Raw genomic sequence first — 20,401 nt, 5'->3', positions numbered from 1 at the left:
CTCCATTTATTATCTTTGGAGGACTCTCCTCCAATAATAGTACTCAATAATCATCACCTCAACTCTCCTTTTTTATTGTTCCTAATTCCCTTAACACATCTCTGCTATCACACCCCCAACCCTCAATGGGGCTGTTTCCTACTATTTCTTATTCCCCGGTCTTGGCCTTACATTGCAGAAAAACTGGACTTTATCCTTACCTAAGTTTAACAGTGATCATCTCCAGTTCTCATTCCAGAATTTTCTAGAATTGTCCAGCACTATTTCCTTCTAGCATCTTCTCGTTGCGTCCAGATCCAGCTGTGTATTTCCCTCAGTGCTTTTACATCAAAACTTCCTTCAGTATCTTGTCTTCACCTTCAGCTTCTGAGCTGTCGAGTGCACCAACCGTGCCCTCGCATCCCCACAGCCTGCTTTGCTCTTAGACGGGACCTAAGCATTGTAATTTTCTTTTCACTAGCCTCTTAAAAAATGTGTAAATTGTATGTCCCAATTATACTGATAGTCAATGTATTTGTATGTGCAGATACAAATTTACTATTTTTTTTTTAATAAGATAGAGGCACTATTGTACTTGATTTAAAGGTGCCCCAGCAGATGTCTGTTGGTTTGGTAAACTGTTTTATGGAACCAGGGCAGTGTCCATTCTAGAATGTGGCTTAAATGACCTAGAATGTGGGTCTTAAATGGCCACATGGGAGAATAAGATTTCAGAGTTTCATTTTTACTACAAACCAAGAATTTTTGAATCAGAAGAAATGAAACTATTTTTAATTAACTTACGGGCTCACACAACCTGACTCAATACATCCTGGCTGATTTGTCAGAAAAGGAAAATGGTTTCCTTGATTCTTTGAAGACTTAACCAAGCTTTTGACAGGATCCATAGTCAGTACATGAGACTGTTAACTTTTGGTCACTTCTCTTTTGCCCGGGAGACCAACACCACACCAAGTATGCACAGATTCACTAGTAGGCGTAATACATTTTACAGCAGACCCATCTCTCCTACTCCTAAATCAGGAAATGCAGAAGTAAAAATTCTTAAAATTTTGTTACCTCACCCACATTTGACATGGTGTGAGGCCCATAGGTTTTTATAACCTTCCTGAATGACTAACTGTATTGTTAGTCATCCAGATGACTCCAGATGTGCTGTGGCAATAAGTGTCACAATTCTAGGGTGTATCTGGGCTTATACGCTATCACTTATGTCTAAAATTTTACCTTGAACTGCACATGAAAGTCACTTTTTTTTGGTTTTTGGAAGTAGATGTGTTTGTGTTGATGTTGAGGTCTTTATCCAAAGCACCTGTAGTGTACCTTAATCCTATTTAACACAAAACAAATACCAGGCCGTACGTTTGGGATGGATTTTTTGACAGAGAACCTGACCTAAAGAGAAGACACTTGGTGTTTTTTCTTCTCTAGAGAGACCACTGTTCTCAAGTTGGAAAAGTCATTCAGAGGAGCTTCAGAGCACTTTCTCTAGAAGTTGGCCATCTGCAAAGCTGGTAATTAATAGCTACACTTTTTCTTGAGTTGAACCCTAGAATTTAATTAATACAGAACCTTTTGTTTAAAGCATTCAAAGATACATTGCAAAGATTTTCAAGATATGTGATATGATTGTTTTCACATTAGATAAGTAGGAAAATATAACATCAAGAGGCATTGTGGAAGAGAAACATTAGCAGGGAAAAGTGGTGTCAGAAGAGCCCTATCCTAAGTCCAGAGACCTGGTGACCCTTTTTTTTTTTTTAATGGCGTTGAGGAAACGACTTCCCATTCTAGGCCTCAAGTTTCCTCATCTAAATCTATGGTGGTTTGACTGGTTAATCTTCAGGTACCTTCTCAGTATTAACACTCTGTGAGACCATGAGCCTAGAATTGGTTCTTCTGTGTCCTTAACTCTGGGATTATGCTTTGTTCCTAATGCAGGCCTAAGATTAAGGCTATTTCACATGCAGTGGCTTCATGGGGGTTTCGGTTTAGGCTCAGATTTGGGGCACAAAAATGTATGAAGGGTATATATGGACCAGAGAGTCTGTCTGGAACAGATGTATACCCGTGTAACAATCCCATGGATAGTGTTCATATTTTAAGGAGAGGTTGAGATGTCTGTGTAGGATTCAGCAAGTTGCAACTAGAATAAAGCTCTGAACTACTGTGTTTAGAAGCCGAAATGATAGCCTTGTGTAGAGTCTCTCCAAAACTTAACCAAGAATTATAAAGAAACTAGATTTTCAGACGGGGTGTGTTTCCACCTGGGTGAGGCCTGGGAAAATTGAGAGGCCCAACCCAAAGATCAGGTTTAGTTAAGGATGTATACTTCCTCATTCAGAAAGAGAAGGTCTGCCAGGAAAGATCAGAAGCAATGGGCGGCCCTTAACTCCTCATTCAAGGGAGGGGAGAGGGGAGAATATATGTTGATGTATCTTCAAAAACAGTGGTCCAGGGTCTAGCTTGTGGGTGCTGGATCAAAGGAATTAAAACATTTTGGGTGTGTTTTCCTTTAAATTAACTCTAATCCATCCAGCACAATGCCTGCTATGTAATCCCATTGAAATCCAGTCAATTCCAATTCCAGCTCATGGCAGAAGAGTAGAACTACAGAGTTCTACGGAGTAGAGCTGTTCCATAGGGTTTTCTTGGCTGTAATCTTTACAGAAGCAGATTATTAGGCCTTTTTTCTGTGGCACCACTGGGTGGGCTCTAACTGCTCTACCTTTAGGTTAGTGGTAGAGCGCAGACTGTTTGCACCACTCAGGGACTATGTAATAGACACTCCATAATTGAACTGAAATGAATGAGATTAATAATAATAATGTCTTAATGAAACACTTCATAAATATCAAAAATTCTCTAAGAGTTCTGAGCAACGAATAGCAATGGATATCTGAGGTTTATAAAATGGTGCCTCTCCAACCACTTTCCAACATCAAGAGTTTTAAGAGCAACATCCTCTCTATTCCTAAGTATTTCTAGGAAAGGGGGTAACTTGGTGGACCCCTTAGTTAGAGAATATTAAAGAGAAGAGAGGGTGAGGACTTGATTCACCAACTACAAATAAAAGATTTAAGCAGAACAAACATTTTAAAATAAAGATATAAGTAAAAGGGAAAAGTAAGTGAAAATTGTTCTCACTTCAATAAATTGCGAGGAACACCCCAAAACATTTTTGTTTTCTTGCTCCCAAATTATTAGTTTGCGGTAGCCAGTAAACCTAGCCTAAGCAACATCTTTATGATCCACCACCATAAAAATAAGGCCTTGAGATGTGGCTTGAGCCCTTTCGCTAGGATGACTGTATATTTTATTGTCCAAACTGGAGAACTCATGAGAGTAAAAACCAAAAAACCAAACCAGTTGCCCCTGAGTCCATTCTGAGTCATGGCGACTCCATGCGTTCCAGAGTAAAACTGCATTCCTTAAGGATTTCAATGCCTATGACTTTTTGGAAGTAGGTTGCCAGGACTTTCTTCCAAGGTGCCTTTGGATAGATCAAACTGCCAACCTTTCAGTTAGTAGCCTAGTGAAGGGGGGGGGGTCTATTAATAATCACGCCCAGCTGACAGAGCAAATGGATCAATGATCACTCACTCCTTGAGATGGAGTTGCCGTTTGTAATCTTTAATTTGCAACCTTTGGGTGTTAACTCTAATGTGTTTTCATAATTTCAGGCACTCAGCCAAAGTGTTATAAATACAGTAATAGAATAATCCCAAGTATCAGCTATTATTAATATTAAAAATACCTTAGCTAGTTGTTTCAAAACAGAGGTAGATATGACAGCTCATTAAAAAAAAAAAGCTTTGTAGTAAATGTACCATTACCAGGGCTCTGAACATTTAGAGAAGTAGGTTCTCAGTTCACTCAGTTGTTCAAGAAATATGAACACAAATTATATGCACTGCATGTCTGCCCTGACAGGGAACACAACAGAGAACCCCTGAGGGACCAGGAGAGCAGTGGGATGCAGACCTCAAATTCTCGTAAAAAGACCAGACTTAATGGTCTGACTGAGACTAGAAGGACCCTGGAGGCCATGGTCCCCAGACCTTTTGTTAGCCCAGGACAGGAACCATTCCCAAAGCGAACTCTTTAGACAGGGATCGGACTGGACAATGGGATAGAAAAAGATGCTGGTGAAGAGTGAGCTTCTTGGATCAAGTAGACACTTGAGATTAAGTTGGCATCTATCTGGAGGGGAGATGAGAGGGCAGAGAGGGTTAGAAGCTGGCGGAATGGACACAAAAAGAGAGTGGAGGGAAGGAGCATGCTGTCTCATTAGGGGGAGAGCTGTTAGGAGTACATAGCAAGGTTATATAAATTTTTGTATGAGAGACTGACTTGATTTGTAAACTTTCACTTAAAGCACAATAAAATTTTTTTAAAAAAATTATATGCACTGCTCTGTGGTCTGAAGGGAAACAAAGGTGTTGAAGATAATGTCTCTGCCTTTGTGGATTTAGGACCCTATCTGCTAACAGCAGCAGTGAGAGCAACAAAATGTTCTCGGTTTAGAGCATCTCGACCGTGATTGATGGGAGGAAGGTCATTGCATATGATAGAAATTTTACTAGGGAACAAGCTGAAGTTTTTCCTTACTTGTTTAGAAAAAAGTAAGAACAGTATTAAAGGTAATCATAATATTATCATATGTTGGTGTGGTTCTTCCATATGGAAGCATTGGTTTGGTTAGGTTAAGTTAAAAAATCACCTTTTCAAAGAATTCTTAGCTTTTTTTCCTTGAGAATAAGGAACCTTTATCCCTGGGTGATGCAAACGGTTAAGTGCTCTGCTAGTAGCTGAAAGCTTGGTGGTTCGAATCCACTCAGAAGCACGGCAGAAGAAGGTCCTACGATCTGCTCTGAAAGCTCACAGCCCTGAAAACCCTAGGGAGTGCAGCTCTACTCTGAAGCACATGGGGTCACCACGAGTCAGAATCGACTCCATGGCAACTGTGTTTTTTTTTTTTTAAACTCTTATTTATCTGGAATTGGAATTTGGTACCTGAAGTCAGACGATTTTAGTTCAAGCTTTGGACTTTGCTGCTGACTATTTTTATAAGCAAGATTGCTTTGAAAGATTGTTTTGATTAACTGTCTTTTGCCCAGTTTACCCCTCTCTGACCACAGAGCTTTTTCCAGGCAGAGATGGAAAAAAGGACGTTCAGAGTGCTGTGCTGGGCCCCTCTGGAAACCCCCGGGTGTGTAGGTGGTTTCCATGTGTGAGTCTCTCCTAAGTACCTGGGACACGCAGGGCTCCTTAGCACACAGGAGACACTCCATCACATGTCTTTCCCTGAGGCTGCGTTGTGAGCTAAATTTATGCCAGACTGGGAGCCAGAAGCTGTGCATTTGAATCCTCGCTCTCCCATTATAGTTGCATAACTTATTGCAAAGTAACTTACATTCTTTGAGCTTCTATTTCCTCATCTGTAAAATGAAAGTAATTCCTGTTCACAGAACTTTTGTGACTATTCATTGAGAGAAAAAAATGCATGAGAAAGAAAAGGCCTAGAGTAGAACCTGGCACACAGTAGGGATCTAATACAAACCATTTTTGTTTTTTTTTCTATATAACTGCACCATGAAAAAAAAGGAGGTGGGGAACCACACACGTGCCCTCAAAATGCGCAGATACACATTTGCTGACAGTTCAGCATTTAAAAGAAATTTTATTTCCTGTTTTTAAAAAATATCCAGGTTCAAGGAACAGAAACAAAGCAAACGTGCGAGAGAATAATGATCTTTCGGTTAGAGCAAGCCACCTATCTCTTTGTACCTCATTTCTCTTCTGCAGGTTGGGAGGGGTTGCATGTTCTATTCACCCACAAATAGTCCAAAACTCCACTGCTGCCAGACAGACCTCCATCCTGTTGCCTTGAACCTGTGTATTTCACTAGCAGCTCTCACACTTTCTTTCGCTTAGAGCAGGGGTTCTGAAACTTCAGCTGGCCTCAGAAATAACGGTGAAGGTTTATGAAGACACACATTACTGGGCCTTACCCCGATAGATTCCGATTCAACAGGCTTGGGGTGGGGCCAGAGAAGTTTTGTTTCTTACAAGTTCCCAGATGATGCGGATGCTGTCCATCCCGGAACACAGCACTGAGAACCAGTGAGAGAACAACCTCCTACCCTCCCCCCACCAGTTGCCGTCAATTCCACCTCATGGCGACCCCATGTGTGTCAGAGTAGAACGGTGCTTTCAGTGGCTGGTTTTTCAAGAAGTGGATTTCCAGGCTTTTCTTCTGAGGAGCCTCTGGGTGGACTCCAACCTCCAACCCTTCGGTTAGCAACTGAGCGCGCTAACTGTTTGTACCACCCAAGGACTCCAAAACAACCTCCTAATATCTAGTTAATTTCTTTCTCCTGCTATAAGTTTTTTTTCCTAAATCATACTTCTTAAGGGCTCTCCATTTTTAGCAAGATAAAAACAATATAGAAAAGACCTATGCTTTTTAGATCTTTTGTCTTTTAGATGATAAACTCTGCTGGTACATAGACTGAATTTTTTCCTCTGATGGTATAGTGAAAAGAACATCGATTCTGTAGTCAGATGGATTCTGGGTTAAAATCTTGACTCTGTCACTTGTTAGTTCTGTGACCTTGGACAAGTTTTTTAACCACTTGGATTCTCAGTTTTCTCATCTGTAAAATGGGACTAGTTTCTACATCTTGGGAGTTTTGTGAGGATTGAATGGAATAATGCGTGTAAGCTCCTAGTATCCTGACCATAATGAAAATAAGTAATGTTTATTGAGTACTTATTGTGTATTAGATATTCTTTCAAGATCTTTACATATATAAATTTATCTAATTTTCACAAGAGCCAATCTTCACAGCCTATGAAGAGGGTTCCATTATTATTACCATTTTACAGATGAGGGAACTGTAGCACAGAGAAGTAAATTGCTTAAGATCAAACAAGTAGCAGAGCTTGAATTTGAACCCTTTATCTGGTTCTGTAGCTCACATTCTAAACCACTGTTCTTTGCTGCAAGGAGCCTGATGGTACAGTGGTTAAAGCGCTTGGCTGCTAACTGAAATACTGGCGGTTCAAACCTGACAGCCACTCCACAGGAGAAAGTTGTAGCAGTCTGCTTCCGTAAAGATTTACAGCCTTGGAAACCCTCTGGGGCAGTTAGTTCTATGCTGTCCTATAGGGTCGCTATGAGTTGGAATGGGTTGCACTGGGTTTTGGATTTTGGGTTCTCTGCTGCCTTAACAATATAAACTTAGCATTCTACCTTGCTGGGATGCCATTGCTGTATGACACCAAATAAAGAGTGGTCCGTGAAAGCAGTGGTTAACAGTGAATGAAATATTGACTGTACTGGCCATGGTGAAGTGTGGATTTCATGCGAAACACTTAAAGGCTTTGATTTTACTAGCCAAAGAATGTGTGTGTGTGTGTGTGTGTGAGAGAGAGAGAGAGAGACTATGTGAATGAGCATGGTAAGAGTGTGCATGCCTTGGACAGATTCCATTTTTACACTTCCAGGTCCACAGCTGGAAGCATGGCTGGCTCTGACCTTGTATAGTCCCAAAAGAATGTGCTTGTGTGTAATCATGTCACCCTCTAGTGGTTACTTCCCTAGTAGCCCTTTATCCGTGAAACAGCCCACTCCTGGTATCAGTGGCCTCTCTTCCAGATGAGATTCGGTGAGCAGAACCTAAGGGAGATTTTGACAGGGAGGGGCAGTGTTGAGCAAAGAGAAGTATGACTAGGGACAAGAAAAGAGTAGGGTGTTCTGAACAGAGGGAAAAGTACTGCCAGGAATAATTATTAGTCTCCTGGAAACCCTGGTGGTGTAGTGGTTAAGTGCTACGGCTGCTAACCAAAGAGTCGGCAGTTTGAATCTGCCAGGTGCTCCTTGGAAACTCTGTGGGGCAGCTCTACTCTGTCTTGTAGGGTTGCTATGAGTTGGAATCGACTCGATGGCACTGGATTTGGTTTGGTTTTGGTCCTGGCAGCGAAGACAGGGAAAGCAGGAAAGGCAGAACATCAGGAAAGACAAGCGGAATGGGAAGGAAGAAGGTCTCCAGTGAGCCTCCTGCATATTTATTTTTATCAAGTGCCATCTTGTATTTGTGCAATGGGGTGGCGCAGTGGTTAAGAGCGAAGGCTGCTGACCAAAAGGCCAGGAGTTCGAATCCACCAGCTGCTCCTTGGCAGCCCTTTGAAGCAGTTCAACTTTGTCTTAAGAGATCGCTATGAGTCAGAATCGTCTCAATGGCAATGGGCTTGGTTGTCTTTTTTTTTTTTAAGAGCTCTTTCCAGAGGTTTAGTACTAAGTAAGGGCTGAAGCAAGAGTGGAGAAGGAATATTTTTAAACAGTTTCAATTCTCTTTTCCAAATAGGCATAGGCTGAGGGACTTCCGAGTGCTGAGTGAATTCCAAACTTTTACCACCATGGGATGGACACCTGACTTTTCAGCTTCTCTGTAGCCCGAGGCTGTGTTCTCCCTGCTGGTAAAGGTCATTTTTATCAGGATCCTCATAGGTTCCTCATCTCTTGATAAATATTTCAAAAGGCAAGGAGGGATCAAGATCAATCTTACTCAGAACTGGTTTGTAACTCCGCATTAGGCCTGGGACCCTGCTGTCGAAAGCCCACTGAGCCGGAGTTTGAAGGTTATTCCCTCTTTGAAAAGGTGCTGGCCCTGAGCCAAGCTTTGCTGGAAATTCCTATTTGGATGGACTGGAGCATTTACATTTCTTGTATAATGTCAGACCCAGAGGAGTATTAGGGATTGGGGCCCTGTTTCAGAGTTCACAGCCAGGTCCCCTTTTCTGCCAAGAGGTTATGGTTAAGGGTTTTAAAAAAAAAATAGCCAGAATCTCAAGGGGCAGAAAAGCAAAGTCTCAGCCTTGGGAGTGTTAACTCTTCACAGCCCAGAAAAGATGGCTAGCAAATAAAAATCAAATATTTATATCCCGTGATACAGCTACTGAATTACTAGTAATTACCCCCAAATGTCAGTAACGCCAAGTATCGGCGTTGCCTCTGCCCCCCGCCCCCGCGCCACCCCGTAAGGGAAAAACAGTTTTCATAAACCTGTTCCAGTTTTTTCTGAAGTTGGCGCACCTTGCCTCAGTTTTGGGACCTAGAGTTCAGTGAAATTCTTTGTTTGTTGCTTAGTTTTATTTTTAAATTTCACTTTCAGTTTAAGGTCAAAGAGCTCAGGTAACTTACTCAAGTAATCAGTGGTTTATTTAGCAGGCACATGTTTTAACCATGTCGATTCCTTGATTTAGCTGGTTGAGGGACCCTAAGTGAGAGTTTTCAACATAACGAATCTTAGTAATTAGATGACACTTTCCCTGGGAAGCTGTGGAAGCTCCCTGTAGACATCTAGTGACAGGGCTTGTTTTTGACACATGAGGAAAATGAGGCATGGAATAAAGAAGTAACTTTCTCAGGGTGATGAGAACAATCTGGGCATCTTTCATCTGACCTGCAGAACACCTAGGCTTCTCAGCATTGCAGATGCCCACCCAGCATTGCAGATGCCCACCCAGCATTGCAGATGCCCACCCAGCATTGCAGATGCCCACTCAGCATTGCAGATGCCCACCCAGCATTGCAGATGCCCACTCAGCATTGCAGATGCCCACTCAGCATTGCAGATGCCCACCCAGCATTGCAGATGCCCACCCAGCATTGCAGATGCCCACTCAGCATTGCAGATGCCCACTCAGCATTGCAGATGCCCACCCAGCATTGCAGATGCCCACCCAGCATTGCAGATGCCCACCCAGCATTGCAGATGCCCACCCAGCATTGCAGATGCCCACCCAGCATTGCAGATGCCCACCCAGCATTGCAGTCTTTGGCTGTCGTTGCTTTGTAGCCAGTGTTTTGATAAAACTCATAGGCAGTGTGAATATAACAAGACATCACCAAACATATATATATATATATATATATATATATATATATATATATAAATTTGAAGAAGTTTGATGATTCGAACCTACCCAGTGGCTCTGTGGATGAAAGACTTGGAGATTACAGCCAAGAAAACCCTATGGAACAGTTCTGCTCTGTCACATGGGGCCACTGTGAGTCGAAAATTGATTCAAGGGCACACAACATACTGCTTGTGTCATTAAAAAAAAAAAAAAGTGTCATTAGGACTAGCTAATTGATATAACTGTAAAAGGCTGGAAAAGTAGAAATTTTAAATAGCATGGTTGTATGTGGGATCTTTATATGGGACCCAGGCATATTAGTGGCTGTTGAAGTGCTGTGGGAAAATGGAATACACAGTCTTTGGGATGCTCTTTCAGCCTGGTTCTCCATTTTCCTGATTTTATGCCCACAAACCTTAAAAAACTATGGCATACCTTGATACAGAATATATAAGCTAACAACTCATTGCTTGTAGAGCTAACACTGAAATCGCTTGTATTGTGATTTCATCAGCAACGTGTCTTAGCCTGTAACGCTTCACTGTAGAAAGTGCACAGGAGATGCTAATAAAATTAATACATGTTTGCTTCCTTATTCTGCACTTAATATCCTAACCATCATAGTTTTCTTTAAACACGTCATTTATTAAAAACGCCTTGTAAAGTGTTATAAGCTGATAGAGAGCTGCGACCTTTTTGAATTATTATGCTATTAAGAGCGTCTGAAAACCAGAGCAAATCCATTGCAAGTCAATTCCAACTCATAGCAACCCTACAGGACAGAGTAGAGCTGCACCATAGGGTTTCCAAGGACTGGCTAGTGGATGCGAACTGCTGACCTTTTGTTTAGCACCTGAGCTCTTGACCACTGCACCACCAAGGCTCTATCTAGCATAACACAGTGCTTTAAATTTGAGCATTTTTATTTTATAAAGAATCACACGGTTAATATTAGATTGTTTTAAGTTATCTGTGGCCCTGGGAGAAACTGGTTGTTCTGTTCCAATACATGGATCAAGTTCCAAACGGAGGTTTGCTTTTTTCTTCCTTTTTTTGTAGGGGAAAAAACATCACAAAGTTTAGTACAGCAAAAAGAAAGTTTTATTCGACATATATTTGAAAAGACAAAAGTTGATAAGCAGACAAGCATGCTGTCAGAGCATTATAATGTCTGACCGAGTGCAAGGAGATATTACAGAATAAGCAAGAATGGGAAAACAGACAAGCAGGCTGCCACAGACATGTCTGCCCAAGTCCAGAGAACATTACAGAGTCATCAGTATATATTAACACTACAAAATGGGCAAAACCATTGAAAGCTTCATCTTTTCACAGACTGGCTAGACACTGTCATCCTACATTTTGAATTGTCTCTCTCAACAATCATTGGTACAGGTTTCAGTAACGACAGTCAGGAGGGTCTTCATTGGTCCAACAAATTTCTGTTCACAACATGTTAATAGAAAAGATAAGAGTGGAAAGCCTTTTGTGTTCTGACATATGTGAAAAGTTCCATGACAGATATTTTCCAAGATTATTCTTTCTATTTTTTTTTTATTGTCTTTATACCTCAGGGCCCAGTTGATGTGTCCTTGTGAGTCTTTGTGAGCCCAGCTCCAGCTGGCTGGGTCACATTCCCTGTGCTCAAGGACAGGGAATAATGACTCCAATATTATTTCCTAAATCATTAAAAAAAAAAAAAAATCAAGCTTTATTTTTTATCCTGTTCATTTAAATTCTAAGGTAAAGCTGGAGAAGGGGAACTGAAGACCTGAAAACAAAACATTGTCTGTCATTGCTGTTCTACCATGGAGAAGAAATGTCTTTCCCCCACTCAAAAAAAAAAAAAAAAAGTTGGAGGGAATTAAAAGGTTTGTAGTGTTATTCAAGAGAAGGCACCCAGATTACATATAAAAGTTAAACTGCTTCACGCCCTGTTCCTAAACATTAGGAATGCAAATACGTGGCCAGAGTAGGGCGAAGCCTGAATGTTTTCTTCAGCATTTTTTAAACATTAGGCATCTTGAGAGATCCCTAAACAAGTAGAAAATTCTATCTTGAATGCAGGCATGCCTGTGGGCCTGCATGGAGAATGTTTCCAAGGTCCTTTTGAGTGACCTCTCCCCTCCCCAAAGTAAACTCTCTCTAAATATCAAAACGGAATCAACAATAAAAGAAAAAAAGTTTAAAGGCGTCTTAGAGATCCAACTGGATTCCATTCCTGCATTTTTCTGCAGCAGATCAGTTTAATTTATCCCATGAAAAGTTGGGTGGTTCTTGACCTGGGTGGTGGTTTCATGGGTGGATACATATGTAAAACTTCGTCAAGCTGTCTAAGATTTCTGCATTTTATTCTATGTATGGTTTGTTTCAACTGAAAAAAAAAAAAAGTTTCACTTGTCTTTTAAGCCGGAAGGTTGTATGAGTCAAGGAAAGCTTACTTTTGATGCATACAAATTATCACAGGTTCTGTTTGTTCACACAGGATCACGGAACAGGTACAGGTCCTGCAGCAGCTGTTGCCCAGAATGTAACAGGGAATGGGATTTGGCCCCACCTCTCAACCCCCCAACCCTCTCTTGCCTGTGGTTACTACTCCCTCCCTGGACTTTCTTGAGGCCTGATCTCTCTCACTGCTAAACTTGGGCAAGGATTTTGTCTTTCTTTTCTTTGTTACTCTTCACCTGCCCAGGCCTCTTCTCACCCCATCCTTCAGCCCCTGGTTCAGTTTTTTGAGTCTGCAGTCAGCGATCTCATGGCGACTCGTGGCCATCTCATGTGTGCAGAGTAGAACTGTGTAAATTGTGTGACCTTTTGGAGGCAGATTGCCAGGCCTGTCTTCCAAGACACCTCTGGGTGGGGTGCTGCTCTAACAGATACCTAAAATGTGGAAGCAGTTTTGAAACTGAATGGATAGAGTTGTGACAGCGGCAGAGGACCAGCGCTGTAGAGAACCTGCAGCAGCAGAGAAGCGGCAACAGCAGAGAACCAGCAGCAGCAGAACCAGGAGACCAGGGCAAAACGGCTTTGGAGCCGACCCACGGAGTGAAAGCTGAGTACCTGTGGGCAGGAGGCTTCCTGGCGGAGTGGAGTGCCTCCAGGCACTTATCAGTGGAGTTAGGCTTGCCAACCCATGGAGCCAGAGGGCTTAGTGCCTGTGTGCAGGAGACTTCCTGGCAGAGCGGGGTGGCTCCAGACACTTATCGGTGGAGTTACTGAGCTTTGGAACACTTGCCTCAGTAGGGCAAATGCAGGTGTGAGGCCCGAGGACCCGAGAGGCCAAGAAACCAGGAAGCAGAAGCTGAAGAGAAGAACACAAGAAGCTCAGCTGCCTCAGTCTCAAAAGGTATGGCCATTGACCTCAGGGGTTCCAAAGGATGGAGCCATGGCCTCTGGTGTTTCTAAGGGTGGAGTTGCCACTCAGATGGACTAGGAGAATGGTGAGTCTAAAGCCAAGGGAGCAGAGTTGCTGTCCCAGTGGACCCTGGAAGGCAGAGCTGAAACCCAGGGCCAAGGAGCCTCCACTCATAATCTGGAGAGTGTGGCTAATACCTAGAGTCTGGAGGGCAGGGTCATTGTGTAAATTGTCTCAGAGAACAGAGGATTATTTTCGAAGCTTTGAGGGCTAACGTAATGTGTTCTGCTGACATGCTTGGTTCCTGTTATCCCTTCTTTTCCTCCCAATTTCTCCCATTTGTGATGGAAATGTCTAGCTTGTGCCTGTTCTGCCATTGTACCCTTGGAAGCAAATAACATGTATTCTAGATTTCACAGATGAAGAGGAATTTTTGGATTTTGGACTTGGAGTTAAGACTTTTGCTATGATATGCTGGGGTGAATATGTTTTGCATGTTACAAGGATGTGATTTTTGGGGGGCGCCAAAGGGTGAAATACCATGGATTGAATTGGGTCCCCCCAAAAATCTGTGTCAACTTGGTTAGGCCATGATTCCCAGTATTGTGTGGCTGTCCTCCATTTTGTGATTGTAATTTTATGCTATAGAGAATTAGGGTGGGATTGTAACACCACCCTTATTCAGGTCACCTCCTTGATCCCATGTAAAGGGAGCTTCAGTGGGGTAGAGCCTACACCACCTTTTATCTCTCAAGAGATAAAAGGAAAGGGAAGCAAGCAGAGAGTGGGGGACCTCATACCACTAAGAAAGCAGCACCAGGAGCACAGTGCGTCCTTTGGACCTGGGGTCCCTGCACCTGAGAAGCTCCTTGACCAGGGGAAAATTGAGGGTAAGGACCTTCCTTCAGAGCCAACAGAGAGAAAGCCTTCCCCTGGAGCTGACACCCCGAATTTGGACTTATAACCTACTAGACTGTGAGAAAATTAATTTCTCTTTGTTAAAGCCATCCACTTGTGTTATTTCTGTTATGGCAGTACCAGATAACCAAGACAGGTTCAAATCACCAACCTTTTTGTTAGTAGTCAAGCACTTAACTGTTTGTGCCACCCAGGGAACCTGATCATGTTCTTTGGTCAATGTCTGTGTAGGGTGGCTGGAAGGAGCTCTGGTGGCTTAACTGTGAAGTGCTTGGCTGCTAACTGAAAGGTTGGCATTTCAGACTCACCTAGCAGGCCTGCAAGAGAAAGACCTCGTGATCTGCTCCTATAAAGATTACAGCCAAGAAAACCCTTTGGGGCAGTTCTACTCTGTCATATAGGGTCATTATAAGTCCAAAAATCGACTCAACCGTACCCAACAGAAACAAAAGGGTAGTAGGGCGACAGTGAGAGTGGTGAGAGAAAGGAAAAGGGAGTTATAAAAAAATGCATTGATCGTTGAATCTGAGTCATGAGAAACAATCCGGACTGGGCAGGAGCTAGGACTGAGCACAGACATATCTGTTGTTGCCTCAGTCTTTGAGAATGTTTTCTTAAAGTTGGAAAAATGCAGTAATTTCTCCATTTGCTGCACACCCTTCCGTGCTGTTCTCTACTGAACCAAAGCAGGTCATATTATCCTCACTGCATTATGCTGCACTGTTTTCCATTGACTTTTTGGTTGTTGCTATTGGCTTTTAGGGTTGGGTGTGTGGTTTCTCCCGACACAAACATGAATACATTTTACCACCAACGTTTTCCCGGTGGTCTAGTCATTTTAAGTTGGAAATTGCCATCAGGATGCATTTCTACATTCCTGTTTTTACTTTCATCTGTGGGTGCCACCCATGTCATAGTCTTCCTGTGGTATGGTGAATGTGTGACATGTGAGTAGAAAAATGTAGCCCTCTCTTGTGCAGCCAGGCAGACCAGGAACCACGACAGTGTTTGTGCCATTTACACATATTTGTTTGTGATGTACCCGAATTTCAGATCCAGCTGTCTTCACCTGTAACTGCCATCCCAGACAGTAAAATCTACAAGGATGAGGTCCTTTTGCAGAATGTTGAGAACGTGCCTTCCTTGTCCCTGCCCTAGTGAATGACATCTGCTAGGGCATTCCTCCTGATGTTTTCTAGATTTGAACTCTGGGGCCCTGGCTACTGGGCATTTTTTGCAGAGGATCCTCATTGGAATTTCCCTTTCTGTTGGTTTTATAAATCTCTTTTTTTAAACTGAATTTCTAAATGCGTTTGAAACCAGCAAGGTTGTTTTAGGTTGCTGATAGAACCCAGAAGGAAGGAGAGGGTTGGTTTTTTTCCATCATTTGAATCAATGCACAGGCACTGTATCTCCTAGACCCAGAAGGGTTATTTCAGGACAGGGCTGGGGCACAAGCTTGGTTAGGTTTGGGAAAGCGACTGGACAAAAAAAAAAAAAAAAGCCTTCTGATTCAACACATCCGCTCTCTGTGTGACTTAAGCGCATATCTTGTTACAGGGCTTCTTTGGCAAAAACATATTTTTGCACTAGAGTTAGCCAGGCAAAGCCAGTGCCTCCCTGGCCAGTTGAGTTTGAGGACCCATCTGCCTCACACATCATTAGCAGCATTGTTTGTTTAGGGCCCCTCTGTAGAATCTTTATTCATGGCGAAGTAGAAAGAAGCTCAAACAGCCCAGCTGGATTTCCAGGTCCTGGGTGGAATTTGTAACCCTTTTGACTTCTCAGCTGAGAAAATTGGATGCGGCTGTCACAGAAAAAGAATAAATATGGAACCTCACAATGCTATGCTTGCAGCCACTTTTATTCCATTGAATTTAACACATAATGAAAGGCAGACGTACTCTGGGAGGTGCAGAGCTGAACGGATGATGATAGGAGTCCTACAATTCCAAGCCAGTTGAGCTGGTGACAATTTTGGGTGTGATACTTTATCTCCTTTAGTTGCCTGCTGGCTAAAAGATGCAGGCAATAATGTCTCCTCCCTTGATCCTGCTACAAGCGTTGTAACTTGAAAGCTAAATGACCTATGAAAGAGAAAGTACAAATGGCTAATAAACATCTAAAAAATATATGCCCTCACTAATCGTCAAAGAAGCGCAGTTTAAAATGAGATAGCATTTTTTACCTATCATGTGACCAGGTTTTTTTTTTTTTAAACGATACAAGCCAAACATCTTAATTAGCTTTTGTCATTTAAAACTAAAACTTAGTGTTTTATTAGCCTTCACTTTCATTAAAGGTTGGAAATTTTAAAAATACTTCGTTTTGAAAGAGTAATGAATTGCCTGATAAAGTTAATGATCCAATTTAACTGAGTTGGTTGACTGGTCATTCGATGCCAGAGATGTTAGAACTGGAAAAGGCTTTAGGGATCTTATGGCCCAGCCCTTTCATGTTCTAGTGGAGAAGTCTGGAGCCTAGAGAAGTTGTATGGCTTGTCTAGGGTCACACAGTTGTGTAGAGCTGGAACTCTGTTAGTAAAATATGATGTGCAGTTATTTAGATTTTCCTGTAGGTCAACAGGAGTCCCTGGGTGGTGAAATGGTTAATATATTCTGCTGCTAACTAAAAGGTTGGTGGTTCAGGTTTACCCAGAGGCACCTCAAATGAAAGACCTGGCGACCTACTGTGGAAAAATCAGCCATTGAAAATCCGATGGAGCACAGTTCTTCTCTGACATGCATAGGGTCACTGTGAGTCAGCGTCTACTTGATGGTAACTGGTTTTTGGCAGGTTAATAGCTCCATACAGGATTAAACTGTTTTTTAAATATCTCAAAGATGTGCTTTAATAGGACAAATATTGTATAAGACCACTATGACAAGAACTCGAGAAATAGTTTAAACAAAGAAGAGAATATTCTTTGATGGTACGAGAAGGGGGAGGGAGGGAGGGAGAGTGTTTTCACTAATTAGATACTAGATAAGAACTATTTTACATGAAGGGAAAGACAACACACAACACAGGAGAGGTCAGCACAACTGGACTAAACCAAAAGCAAAGAAGTTTCCTGAATAAACTGAATACTTTGAAAGTCAGCGTAGCAGGGGCAGGGGTTTGGGGACCATAGTTTCAGGGGACATCTAAGTCAATTGGCATAACAAAATCTATTAAGAAAACATTCTGCATCCAACTTTGGAGAGTGGCATCTGGGGTCTTAAATACTAGCAAGCAGCCATCCAAGATGTATCAATTGGTCTCCATCCACCTGGAGCAAAGGAGAATGAAGAACACCAAAGATACAATGTAATTATGAGCCCAAGAGGCAGAAAGGGCCACATAAACCAGAGGCTACATCAGCCTGAGACCAGAAGAACTAGATGGTGCCCAGCTACAACTGATGACTGCCCTGACAGGGAACACAACAGAGAACCCCTGAGGGACCAGAAGAGCAGTGGGATGCAGACCTCAAATTCTCGTAAAAAGACCAGACTTAATGGTCTGACTGAGACTAGAAGGACCCTGGAGGTCATGGTCCCCAGACCTTCTGTTACCCAAGACAGGAACCATTCCCAAAGCCAACCCTTCAGACAGGGATTGGAATGGACTATGGGATAGAAAATGATACTGGTGAAGAGTGAGCTTCTTGGATCAAGTAGACACATGAGACTATGTAGGCAGCTCCTGTCTGGATGGGAGCTGAGAGGGTAGAGGGAGTAAGAAGCTGGCCAAATGGACACGAAAAGAGAGAGTAGAGGGAAGGAGTGTGCTGTCTCATTAGGGGGCGAGCAATTAGGAGTGTATACCAAGGTGTTTATAATTTTTTGTATGAGAGACAGACTGACTTTATTTGTAAACTTTCACTTAAAGCACAATAAAAATTAAAGAAAAAAAAAGATGTGCTTTACCATTTGTAAATACACACAAATGTCATAGACCGCTAAGAAGGAAATTCAGGCATTGTAATCCCCTCACTCCTTGTCCTCATCAGAGTGAGTGGATGGATACCTCTGTATCTCTCCAGTGGGGATGATAATTGTTCCATAATTAAAGGTAGTATGTTCTTTGCTAGGCTTACTTAGAAACCACTTGAGCAACTAGAAATAAAAATAAGGTATATTCAATCTAAAAGGGAGATTAAGAAAGGGTACAGATAAGTGTGGAGGGCAGTGGTGTTCAGTGGTAGAATTCTTGCCTTCCACGGGGGAGACTGGCATTCTGCCTCATGTGTAGCCACTCCCTGTCTGCTATTGGAGGTTTGCATGTTACTGTGATGCTGATCAGGTTTCAGCGGAGCTTCAGACTAAGGCTAGGAAGAAAGGCCTGGCAATCTACTTCTGAAAGTCAGGCAAAGAAAACCCTATGGATCACTTTGTCGTCCGTGAGGTCCGCATGAGTTGCGGGCCTGACTCGATGGCAGCTAACAGTAGCAACATAGATAAGTCTAATACAAAGTAGAATAAGATAACTGTTGTAAGAGTTTGTGTTAGTTAAGATAATGCTAGCTTCTGGAACAACAACAAAATATGAATTGGCTCCAAAAAATAGGGGTTTATTTTTTGCCCATGTAAAAACCAAAATGGATGTTCTTTATTCTCTGGCAGTTCTCCTCCAAGTGAGAATCTGGGGACCTGGGCTTCATCTGTCTTATGACTCTATCTTAAATTTTGACTTTGAAAGCCGCCATGCTTGTATGCATGGAGCTGAAAGAAGGAGAGAGAGCATAGAGGATTACTTGTTGGAAGTTCGCATGGGCCAGGCCTGGGAGTTGTGGACATCCCTTCTACAAACATTCCATCCTAGCCAGAACTCAGTCATATTGCCACAGCTTGCTGCCATAGAGGCTGGAAAATACAGTCAAACTATGTGCCCCTGAAGAAGAGAAGACAATTTTAGTGACCATCAAGTGGTCTCTGCCACAGGGGAATAAACAAATAGCTATGTGAGTCCCAAGAGAGAGACCTCATCTGAAGCAATTTCTTGAACAAATACATGTATACCCAGGAATGCAGATGTTAACTCTAATTTTAACTATTAACCATAATTTTTTGTTAATTTTAATAAAGATACTTCTGCTGACTCATTCTAGATGGCCTGTGTACTTCAAGCTACTTGTTTTTTCAGTCGTGAACAATATTGATTGCAGTAATGATTTTGGATCAACAGCATGTTTTTGCAAGGTGGCCAGATTCCATGGCAATCAAACCTGCTCCAGCCATCTAATGTGGCCTTAGAGATGAGCATAAAAATCTTAGTGGGCTCTCCCCAAAGCCTCATGCAGACAGAGATTACAATCAGCATTCTTTATTTCAATTAGATAATGACCGAAGGCAAGTGGACAGAGGATGACCTGAAGGCCTGTACTGGTGGCTGGTTCCCTCCCCTGACATTTGCTATTTCCATGGTGACCCAGTACACAGACCACACCTCGTCTCCTCCATTCCTCTCAGGCTGATGTTGTTCTCTTTCTGACCCTTATTTTGTCTCTTGACTCTACTGCATTAGACCTCCCAGCTGGGCTTCCAGCCTCCAGACTCTCACGCTCTACTCTCCATCCATCATTATTACTGGCAAACCATTGCCAGAGTTTTCCTAACTATATACCTGATGATGCCTCTTCCTGTATGAATGCTTTGGATGACTCCGGCAGATTACAGAATAAAAACCAAACTCCTTGGCATTGACTCAAGGGCCTCCAGGATAAGGCCCAGTACAAATGTCCTGCTTCATCAAGAATTAATGACTTTTATTTTTCTTTGTATATTGGCTTTAACTTTGGCTCTCTCTGTCGGTCTGTCTCTTGCTCTCTCTGTTTTTTACCCCCATAGTTGGACATGAAACTGTGTGTGTAATGTATTTGTCATTCTTATAATGTGTCATGTGTTTTTCAGGCCTCTGTGCCTTTGCTCAGAAACCCTGGTGGCATAGTGGTTAAGAGTTCGGTTGCTAGATGGTGCCCAGCTACCACCAATGACTGCTCTGACAGGGAACGCAACAGAGAATCCCTGATTGAGCAGGAGAAAAGTGGTATGCAGACCCCAAATTCTAGTAAAAAAGACCAGACTAAATGATCTGACTGAGACTAGAAGGACCGCAGAAGTTATGGTGCCAGGACTCTCTGTTAACCCAAAACTAAAACCATTTCTGAAGCCAACTCTTTGGACAAAGATTAGACTGGACTATAAGACATAAAATGAT

At 42.4% G+C, this 20,401-nt stretch overlaps 1 protein-coding gene across 5 annotated transcripts in view; it reads left to right on the top strand.

The window, feature by feature from the left end:
• The window catches only part of WNT5B (Wnt family member 5B), a 132,363-nt gene that overhangs the window by 65,812 nt on the left and 46,150 nt on the right, over nt 1-20,401 (top strand). Inside the window, exon 2 of one of the 5 annotated variants that reach the window (XM_049885122.1) lies at nt 1,432-1,514. The exons of 2 other annotated variants lie outside the window; for them this stretch is intronic. In XM_049885122.1, the coding sequence (XP_049741079.1) occupies nt 1,432-1,514 (83 nt within the window). Of the gene's footprint in view, nt 1-1,394; nt 1,515-9,955; nt 13,274-20,401 lie in introns of those variants that run through there. 2 more of the 5 variants (XM_049885126.1, XM_049885121.1) reach the window with 2 other exon arrangements.

Source organism: Elephas maximus, chromosome 4, assembly GCF_024166365.1.
Source record: "Elephas maximus indicus isolate mEleMax1 chromosome 4, mEleMax1 primary haplotype, whole genome shotgun sequence".
Taxonomy (NCBI): Eukaryota; Metazoa; Chordata; class Mammalia; order Proboscidea; family Elephantidae; genus Elephas; species Elephas maximus.
Note: the sequence above shows the minus strand (reverse complement) of the source record. Positions and strands in the feature narration are given on the sequence as shown.